Source organism: Xiphophorus couchianus, chromosome 23, assembly GCF_001444195.1.
Source record: "Xiphophorus couchianus chromosome 23, X_couchianus-1.0, whole genome shotgun sequence".
Classification (NCBI taxonomy): domain Eukaryota; kingdom Metazoa; phylum Chordata; class Actinopteri; order Cyprinodontiformes; family Poeciliidae; genus Xiphophorus; species Xiphophorus couchianus.
In genome coordinates, this window is record NC_040250.1 from 18360124 (window position 1) to 18370849 (window position 10726).

At 42.6% G+C, this 10726-nt stretch overlaps 1 protein-coding gene across 1 annotated transcript; it reads left to right on the forward strand.

Moving 5' to 3' along the window:
• The first annotated feature begins 5726 nt into the window (after positions 1-5726).
• Positions 5727-9714, forward strand: egr1 (early growth response 1). The gene is made up of 2 exons (XM_028008996.1): positions 5727-6407; positions 7095-9714. The coding sequence occupies exons 1-2, from the start codon at positions 6197-6199 to the stop codon at positions 8417-8419; spliced, it is 1536 nt and encodes a 511-aa protein (XP_027864797.1). The 5' UTR covers positions 5727-6196; the 3' UTR covers positions 8420-9714.
• The last annotated feature ends 1012 nt before the right edge of the window (positions 9715-10726 follow it).

Here is a 10726-nt window from a genome sequence, read left to right on the forward strand (position 1 = left end):
AATTTTGGTCTCATTCTGCTAGACAGCTTTGTTGAGTACACTAGTTAACCTGTCCACAGATTCTCTGGGTCTCTGCCGAGTTACCATGGACCTCTTAGCTGCTTCTTTTATTAAATTCCCAGATGGTGAATTGAACGGAGCTCTGTGAGATGTTCGAAACTTGGTTTATAGTTTTCTAATCTAACCTTGCTTTACATTTCTCTGTGATTTTACTTCTGACCTCTCTGCTGAATTCCTCGGTTCTGTTTGTTCACAAATGTTCTCTAACAAACCTCTAGGGCCTTCACAGGTCGGAGGCATTTATACTGAGATTAGATACAGGTGGTGTCATATTTTCTGACCCACATGCAGAATCACAGACAGGACACAAGCTAAAAAGGAAAACAGATGTATTTTAAAGGGAATGCATTTTAAAGGGTTTGGGGCCTGGAACCGGTGTAAGGCAAGGCAGGCGCCGTCAGATGGGTGGTATTGCACAGGGTAAATAATCAAATGGAAGGTCATGGAACAGCTTACTGTCTTGTGAGGCAGCATAGATGTGTGAGAAGGCGAAGTCTGAGCAGTGGAGAGGTTGGAGAGTGGCTGGGAAAATCAGAGTAAAAGGGGCTGAAAACAAATGCATCTAAAAATTACACGTGCGTGCCACCAGATCAATTCAAAACCAATATTAGCCAGATATGTTTTCTAACTGTCCTCAACTTTTCAGTAAGTTAGCAATCACTAAATTGTCAGCATTTGTAAGACTATGGTAGATTTTTTTTTTTTTTTAGAAACCGTTTTTTTCCCACTGAGTATTATATAAGAATATTCAAATCCTGCTGCAGAAAAAAATAAACAAAGAGGAAACTTTGCAAATGTACACATACAATTGAGGAAGTTTCCATAGGAATAGATGGACCTCTAATGTATTTGCATAGAGTGTGTGGAAACACATTGCTGGCACAGTATTTAATGTGCAGGAAAAAAAAAAACAAGTTCTGTATTTAGAGATTCTAAAGGTGGGATATGGAAAAAACAAAACCTAATTAATTCAGACGGAAAGACAACGTTTTGAATATTTCCAAAAGCTGCTAAAAACTACTGAAATAATTTGACTTTTGACTTGACTTTTCTTCAGGGTTTGAGCTCCGTTGGCAGAAATGTAATATTCACCAGAATCGTGTTTTTATTATTACCGAATTAAGTGGAACTAAAAAGAGGTTGTGTGTGTTTGAACTATTTTCATTTCTGTATAGCACAGTTCTTGTTGTGCAGTGATGCCATGATTCTAAAGAAGCAGAAACATTTTTCAGGCTTTTAGCTGCCAACATTGTTGTTGCTATGGGCTTTAGAGAGAAGGATGAGGTGAAGGACACTTTGTGTTGCAGCTTTTGTCTTCACCCAAAAATTTCTCTTAAATTAAACAAAATACTGTTTTCAAAAAACAATTCATGTAGTAGGAAGAGCTATTTTACATAAAAAGAGCTCCATTTGCAGAGTATATGATGAAATTGGCCCTCTGGATGAAATTTGGCAGCAGTCTTGTGTGAAATCCTGATTTTGCCATCCAACAACCATTCAAAATGAAGGAAAGCATCTCATTACTAGATAAAATGCAGAAAGCATGTAAAATAGCCATCCTATCCTCAGCAGCAAGCACAGGGCAACTGTTGCCTGAACACGCATGACAGCAATAAAAAACTCAAAGGCACAGCTAAAAAAATAAACCATATATTTGTTTTATTATTTTATATGCTTCCCTTTCCAACTTCATTCTGTATAAGTGCCCATATGGTGCATATCAAAAACATGGACTGGGTATTCTGTAAAAAAAAAAAAAAAATTATAATAATAAAGGTCAGGACACACACTCCTACAAGCTAAAAATTAGGTAGAAAATGATATTTAGCAAACATCGTCCTATCACGTATTGTTATGCCAATCTTCAACAAAACTGCTGTGACTGTGGGCAAAAGATGCCAACCTCTGATCTTCAGACACGTAAAACACGAAAGGCCACGATTAAACCGCAAACTCTTATTCGTTAATAAAGGCTGCAATGTGTTCCTTAAAATAACCTGCTCCTGTCTGTTTTCTCTCAGCTATTACACGATCCATCCGTCCCACACTCGCGTTTTTCTCTGTCACATGACGTAACATGCAGGCTTTTGGTATCTGTCATCACCCACTCTGTTGTCTCGCTCCGCCCATCACGGGAGCACACCATCAGGCTGAATTCACCTGCATGCTAATGGAGAGGGATTGCACCACTGCTTGGAGTGGGCAGGTGCGGAGGTGGAACACCAGCATGTCTGTCCTGTCTCCCAGACTGACTTGCTTGGCATATTTGGTTGCTGACAAATGCCAGCCCCAAGCTGGGATCTGCTCCCACGTACATGTGGGCGTGAGGATTCTCTTTCAGACTTTCTATTTTCTGTTGATGGCATTCACCCTTCCTTCCCACATATTTCTATCTGTTAACGCGCATCCAGTTTTTTAATTTTCTTACCACACCATAAAAACTATATTTCCTCGCATATTTCTCCCATTTCCTCCCATGTTTCGTTCCAACTCCTTACCTCTTTTTCTCTTGGGATCTTCTGGGCTACTTTTTTCATCTTTTCTCTCCAGATCAGGGGATGATCAAATATTAACCAGAGATCATGCAGGGTGTGTTTGTAAGTCGGAGTAGGGGAGTGGTGGCAGCGTAGGAAACAGGAGAGCCTTTTTATCTCGCCCGCTGCACCAGAGTTTCATCAGGCAAGGACTCCTCTGGCAGGTTTGTGTGGGCAGCAGTGGGAAACACACCGAGGAGGCTGAACTATCTGACCCAAACACATATATTAACATCCAACAGCGCACAAAGATTATGAGTACCTACATCCTCCTCTTTCCTGCCCTTACATCTTTCCCCCTCCCCTCTCGCCAACCAATGCATCAGGAAGGAGGGGGGCCCAAACAGTTACTGTGAACTGTTTATCATCTTTATTACTTTATTACTTTTCAGAGTTTTCCCTAACCTGATTTTATTACATTGTTATCAGATGATGAGTTCTCTCCTATGCATGCTCTACTTTTTCTTCTTTGCTTTGCCGCTGACAGAGAAGGTAGATGCAGACAGGAGTTTAGATTTTATTCACCAACTCACCTCGCAGACAAAGCCAGTGCTATCTAATTTACAGTCATTGTCTGACCCCTTGTTTTGTTAGAAAGCACTTCGATAAATGAGTGGTATCCATTCTTTGCTGAGAACAAAAACTTTAAACAGTTTATACAGTGCCTAAAGGAATTTATGCTCTCTTTTGCTTTGCTGCAACTACAAACATTAGTGTATTTGGTTGGGATTTTATATGATAACCAACACAAAGAAATGGATGCTTGTAAACTGGAAGAAAAACAATACATGGTTTTGAATCTGTTTTATTCCTGACATCCATATTTATCCAACCCCTTTTAATATGACACCCTAAAATAAGACTCCAGTGCAACCAATTGCCCTCTGAAGTCACCAAATTAGCCATCTGAGTCCACATGTGTGTTATTGAGTCTCCAATGGTTTAGCGAAAGCTTCTGAGATTTGCTATAGAGCATCAGTGAAATTGTGCAGTTTGCCACAAATGGGACCAAAATTTGACTTTTGGACTTGCACAAAAAAACTTGTGTGGAATAAAATGACATTACACATCAGCTCATCCACGCAGAAAAAAAGTGTTGGTCAGCTGCATCATGGAGTGTGGGGATGCTTTTCTTCAGCAGAGATAAGGAAATTTGATAGAGCTGATGAGAATATGGATGAGGGTAGGTTATTATTATTATTAATAACCTTTAAATCCCATGGAGATTAAAGAATTTTGCAAGAGAATCCTGGCCAAGACTGGCAGCAGCACACACAGTTAACAGATAATTTTTCAGCAAAACAGAAAAAGAACAGACTGTATTAGAAGCTCCAAAATACTTGAGACTGGGTCAAAGGTTCCCTTACAGCAGGACGATCAACATACAGCCAAAATTTAAAGGTTCAGACCAAAGTGAACGGCCTAGTCAAAGCCCAGCCCTAAACACCACTGAGAAGCTGTTTACAGTCCCTTTTTTATCCAGCCTTGCTACTCTTTCCATTCCCAATCACACACTACCTTGTGTTGGTCTGTCACATAAAATCCCAATAAAACTGAAGTTAGTGGTAATGTGTCTGAAATTAATTTGATCGTTTATGCCTAAAACATCCTCATGAAGAAAGAACATTAGACATCTCACTATTCAGAATGTTTTGGTTTTGTGAAGGAGTGAGTTTCCCAGGTCATTTATAATATATTACAACATTTAGCTATCAGTCTAATGGGAGTAACATGCAGATTTGCCAGAGGCTGAATAAGAAATGGGAATGGGATGTAAAGACCACAAATCTACCCTGCGTTATCCGAATAACGCAGTACATGGCTAATTAGTGTATTATCAGACATCTTTACTCATCTTCCTTCTTATCTTGTTGCTGCAAGACTAGTAAATGAAGCATGACAGTTTACAACTTAAGCCCAAATCGCTTACATTTTAAGACCATGGGGTCTGACCAGCTTCATAACGCAACAGCAGCATCTCTCAGCGTCCCTCTCTCTCTTTCTCTCGGGCCACCTCACAGCCTCCAGCCCACGATGTTTCCCAATGAGGCCGCTCTCGTATAGATCCAGTCAGCAGCCGAGGGAAACACATTGATTTCTCGTCAGCACCGCACCGAGCGGAGCTGGCGCGCCGGGGCGAAGCTGGAGCAGCCGGGGGAACATCGGTATCCCGCAGGCGTCCTCGCAGCTGCGCGCTGCGTTGTTAATGCGGCCCATTAGGCCGCTGAGTGGCAGAGAGATCCCGTGAATATTGAGCAGAGGGGGGACACCCCTCAATTAGACGGATCGCCCCGCACCTCGTCAGCATCCGGCTATCTGCGCGCCCATAAATCAATGGCACAGGCGAGGAAGACGGAAAGTTAATTTAGAGGAAGTTTGCAGCAGAGTTTGCACAATATTATATATCTGAAGCATTGCGTGTATATAAAATATATTCATAGATATAAATCATATCTATATTTAGTTTGAAACGGTAATCTTTTAGAAATAAATGCGTTGATATTTATGTCAGGCTGACTTTGAAGGCTACTTTAAAACTGATTAAAATTTCTAAATGAAAATAACTCTGTGTTAGATTTCAGGTTTCCACATATAAACTCTTCAGTTGAGACCGAGCATATGCTTTTACACAGACAAGTCGAGCTCTGCTGCCAGTATTAGTTATTGTGAACGCTGGACATGATTTGCACTTCGGTCTCATTCTCTGCCAAAAAGCGATCGGCGCTGCCTCAGGAAGCTCCAAATAAGGACATGGGAAATGGAAACCCACCGGAATAGGTCCTTATGTAGTCACGACCTTATAAGGCACGGCGGTGCAAAGGGTTCCGGGAGCAGCCAGCAGCCCGCTGCACAGATGGGAAATCCGAATCAGATCTATCGAAGGACCGGGGGAGAGCGAGAATTACGCCGCTTGTCAGCCCGAGCCGCTCGGTTATGAAGACGCATTGATTCGGGACCAGAGAGGAGGGGTGAGCGCCGTTGTCTTCGCAAATTTACTGCAAGCGCTTAATATAAAGTCGCTCCTCTGCTGTCCCTCAGGCCGGCGTGTGTTCTCCACTGCAATGCCTAAATATGGGCTTCCTCTCCTTCCAAATATGGACATCTACGTCACGACAAGAGTGTATATAAGAGCGGGGAAACCTCGAAGCTCATAGAGAGAGCTCTGAGAGCACACATGAGCAACTGTTAGAACAGAGATACATAGAAGTCTCTGCCTGAGAAACATCTCTGCAAAAGTAAAACAAAAAAGTCAAAACAACAACCGTCCGAGACGGTCAGAACCTGATTGGATAGGTAACCTAATTCAAAGCAAAAAAATCAAGAGTGATCAGTTGATCATTTTTGATTAATCTTAGGGAATGAGAGGACTGATTAGATTCTTCTTGCTGAAAAGACGAGTGGATTTTTCTCACTTCTGAGAGGAAAAGAAGAACAGCAACGGGAGAAGAAGAGCTACGGAGGAAAGCTGAACACAAGGTCTTCCACTGCATCAATTGAAGTGTTGGGCTAAGTGATCCCCTCCACCTGCGAGGCACCGCTCTGCCAACACACATACAGCGACTCCGCAGCAGCCACCAGCGCAGCCTCAGCACCAGCAGAGGATGGCTGCAGCCAAGACCGAGATGATCCTCCCTGCCCTGCAGATCTCAGAGCCTCTGAGCTTCCCTCACTCCCCCATGGATAACTACCCCAAACTGGAGGAGGTGATGATGCTCAGCTCTGCGGGGACCCCCTTCCTCACTGCCTCCGCACCCGAGGGTGCAGGCTTTGGCTCCGGGGAGCCAGGGGAGCAGTACGAACATCTTCCTGGAGGTAAGACAAGATCTTCTTCAGCTTCTTTTTCTCACTGCTGTATTAAAGTTTAGATTATATTTGCTAAGCTACAAAAAAAACAAAACATTTCATACAAACTTAGATTCATTGCTACATTTTGATATTCAACTAGCTGTTAAATGTTAAGAGTTGTGGTTTTGCAAACTAAAATTAAGTGACAATTTTAGATGCTTGTATGAAGCCTTACAAAACTTAGCTAAACATAAATACAATTAAAATATATCTTCACATGATTTGCCCCAAAATAGCAAAATGTTGTTCTGTCACCACATGCTTTAGATGCTAATTCTGCTCAATCCAAATTGCATTACTAAAACCAGCTGAGCTGTAGCTTTTGGTAATCAATTGCCTTTGGCTCTGATGGTCTTTAGGAATCTGTGTGTTTCTGTGTGTGCTTGTGCAACACAGGAAAGCAGAAAATGAAAGAAAGATTGAGAAATTGTTCATAGAGAAAAATGTGACCTCAGGAAGCCTGCAAAGCTGCTTTCTAAGATACAAAGACAGTTTTGGAGTTAAGGGTGAAGAGTTTGCTTGCGGAGTGTTTCTCACTGACCTATCACAGAGGAGAGGGGTGACTTGCTGCCCACCTTTCTGGCAGCAGTACCCTCATTTTTTTTACATATTGATAGTTTGACTAATGTCTCTTATTTCTTGTGCTTTCTGCAGATACGCTATCTGATATCCCCTTCTCCTGTGAGAAGCCAGTTGTGGAGCAAACGTACCCCACCCAGAGGTTGCCCCCCATATCCTACACTGGCCGCTTTACCCTTGAACCTGCCACCACATGCAGCAACAGCCTCTGGGCGGAGCCCATCCTGGGCCTGTTCACCGGCTTAATGAGCAACGTTGCTCCCACCTCCAGCTCTTCCTCAGCTTCGTCACAGACCTCTTCATCCTCCTCATCAACCATCCCGTCCTCCTCCACTTCTTCCTCCTCAACCTCCTCATCACAAAGTTCCAGCCTCAACACCTCAATCCACCACAGCGAGCCCAATCCCATCTACTCAGCTGCCCCGACATACTCCAGCCCCAACTCTGACATCTTTCCAGACCAGAGTCAGGGGTACGCCAGCTCAGCTGGATCAGTGCAGTATCCACCCCCTGCATATCCCAACGGCAAGACCTGCAGCACAAGTTTCCCTGTTCCCATGATTCCTGACTACCTCTTCCCCCAGCAACAGGGAGAGATCAGCCTGGTGCCCCCAGACCAAAAGCCCTTCCAGAGTCAGTCAAACCAGCCATCACTTACTCCTCTGTCCACCATCAAGGCCTTTGCCACTCAGACTGGTTCCCAGGACTTAAAAAACATCTACCAGTCCCAGCTGATAAAGCCCAGCCGCATGCGCAAGTACCCCACACGACCAAGCAAGACACCGCCACACGAAAGGCCCTACGCTTGTCCTGTGGAAACCTGTGATCGTCGCTTCTCGCGGTCTGATGAGCTGACACGTCACATCCGCATCCACACTGGCCAGAAACCCTTCCAGTGCCGCATCTGCATGAGAAACTTCAGCCGCAGCGACCACTTGACAACACACATCCGCACCCACACAGGGGAGAAGCCCTTTGCCTGCGAGATCTGTGGACGCAAGTTTGCCCGCAGCGACGAGAGAAAGAGGCACACAAAGATCCACCTGAGGCAGAAGGACAAGAAGGCAGAGAAGGCTGGAGCTGCTGTAGTAACGTCGGCTCCAGCATCTTCTGCTTCACCTGCTTCCAGTTACCCCTCTCCCATCACTTCCTATCCTTCTCCAGTGTCTTCTTACCCGTCTCCAGTCACCTCCTGCTACTCCTCTCCCGTCCACACTTCCTATCCCTCTCCTTCCATTGCCACCACCTATCCATCAGCGTCAATGTCCACCACCTTCCAGTCTCAAATCGCCAACTCCTTCCCTTCTTCAGTTGCATCTAACATCTACAGCTCCCCAGTGCCCACCCCTCTTTCAGACATACAGACCACTCTTTCCCCGAGGACAATCGAGATCTGCTAAGAAAGGAGCAGACAGAAAAACTTTTTTGTACTCTCAACGCACTTCTCCTTCTGCAAGGTTTCCATTTTAGAGGGGAAAGAAATCAGCATCAAAAGGACTTAGTTTCCCTCCTCCTAAAAGCACTTTTTTTGCTACCGGGTGCAGTGCAGGTGAATCTTGAGATTTGCCTGAAAGAAAGAAAAGAGACGCATGTCAAGGACTGGGCAAGGACAGCGTAACATGTAAAAGGATTTTTTTCATACTGTCTCTGTAAAACAAATGCAGCACTTCAAATGCATATAGGACTCCTGAGACAGATAGAAAACGGCTCCGGCGGGTCTGTTCTATCACAGACCGAAAAAACAAAACAAAAAATAAATCCCACGCCAAGAGACAGAAAGATTCCTCAGGCACGTTTGTCCTTGAGACATTTATACAAAAGACATTGAATGATATACATAAGCTATCATATATGTATATTGTACATGTGCCATGTTTCGTTTTTATCATTCCTCGGTACCACTGATGTGAACAATTATTTGCATATTTGCATTGTATTATTTGAAGTGAGCAGGGCCATATTTTCTACATACTTTCTCTATTATGTAGTGATGATGCTGTGATATGTTTTGACATTGTTTGAGATTAATAAAAAAGAAGCACTTAAGTATTCGAGCATGAGTAAGAGTGATGTTAGTTTCTGTTGTAAATATCATCCACTGGTACTATCTCTTTCTCACATGTGACATATCGCTTGATTATATTGAAAAACAGAGAAATGGAAAAAAAAAATTTTTTTTTTTGGAAAAAAACCTAAACAAGACAAACGCTCCTGTTATTCGGTGCCTTTCGTGAAGCCTTGCAGATGTTGCGACTCGGCTGAGCGCGAGAGTGGATGCACTGCATCTCGCCTTAAGGATTGAGGGAATATTTTTGTTACAGAATGTACGCACTCAGAGGGAGGAAGAAAAAGGGACGAGCTATGAGGGCACCGCTTCATTTTATCAGAATGTAAGCAAAAAAGAAAAAAAAAAAGATAAAAAATTATAAAGTATATTTTTGTAAGTGTAAATATCCACATCTTCAAGAGCTGGAATGTTGAAGTTACCTACTGAGTAGGCATGGGATTCTTTTGTATGTTATATACATGCAGTTCATTATTTTGTGGTTATCTTTATTTTGTATTTGTGTTCGTTAAAACAAGTGACTGTTTCTGGCTTCTAAACACATTGAATGCGCTTAACTGCCAGTGGGATATTTGGTGTACAAGATATCCTTCCAGAAATGAAATATAAATAAATAAAAATATGAATATATATGAAGAGTTGTTTTCTTACTTTATCGTTTGACTGCTCTGTTTCTTAAGATACTTCAGGCTGCTTTGCACATCACACTAAATCATAAAAACATCATGTGAGTAAAATCATATTTTCTCATCAAACTCTGATTATAATTGGGATTTAAACCCATAAAAAAAATCATCTGCTGCATCTCTATAAATACAAACCAAGTCCTATAATGATAACACTAGTCCATTGCTTTGAAGCCTCCAAACTCTCAAGATCAATAACTTTTAACTAGATTAAACTTTTTTGAAGAGACTGAATTTATATATATTTCTGTTTTATTGTATTTCATATCCTCACTACTGGGCAAGCATACCTTCAGTGATTTGATATTTGAGGAAAAATGACAATGTCTTTGGCTCTATAGGGTGACAGAAGAATGATTTTCCGGGATGGGTATTTCACTGTCCTGAGACGCGCACCAAGTTATTTTCACTGGGTGCAGGTGAAATCCATCACACAATAATTGCCCCTCTTCTCCGCAAACGGCAGACGAGACGCTGTCAGCTCTTAGCAGGCGAGCTGCAGAACTTGACTGGTTAATTTCTGTGCAGGTTGTGGTGTTAACTGTTTCATGGGAGCAGCAGAGGCAAGCCGGCCCTGGAGCTCTAAACTTAGCTTCTTTTGGTTTTCCAGCTTCATTGCACCATCGTTATTTAACGACCACAATGTTCCCAAGTCAAAATATTCTTGCTTCATGTTTGGCTTTGGAATTAAGACAGCTGGGTTTCTTTTGCTGATTTTTAATTTTTTAAAAAAAGCTGGTGTAGACATAAAGTTGCTTTTCTGTGAGATTTGGAGTAATTTTGTGTTGTGTAATGCACAAACCCAAACACCCACAAATGCAAACATAGCTAAAATAGAAAGCGGAAAAACATGCAGACAAGAGTGATGGAGGGAAAAGGAGAATAATTAAGATAATTGGTCTCTTGATCCTGAATTTCCAAACTGAGTCTGATGAGCTGTGTTCAAATCCGTGCAT

What these genes read in the sequence shown, in the direction of transcription:
- egr1 (XM_028008996.1), top strand. Translation starts at nt 6,197, where the DNA reads ATGGCTGCAGCCAAGACCGAGATGATCCTCCCTGCCCTGCAGATCTCA. An exon ending in GTACGAACATCTTCCTGGAG is followed by an intron (nt 6,408 to 7,094) that starts GTAAGACAAGAT and finishes TGCTTTCTGCAG; the next exon opens with ATACGCTATCTGATATCCCC.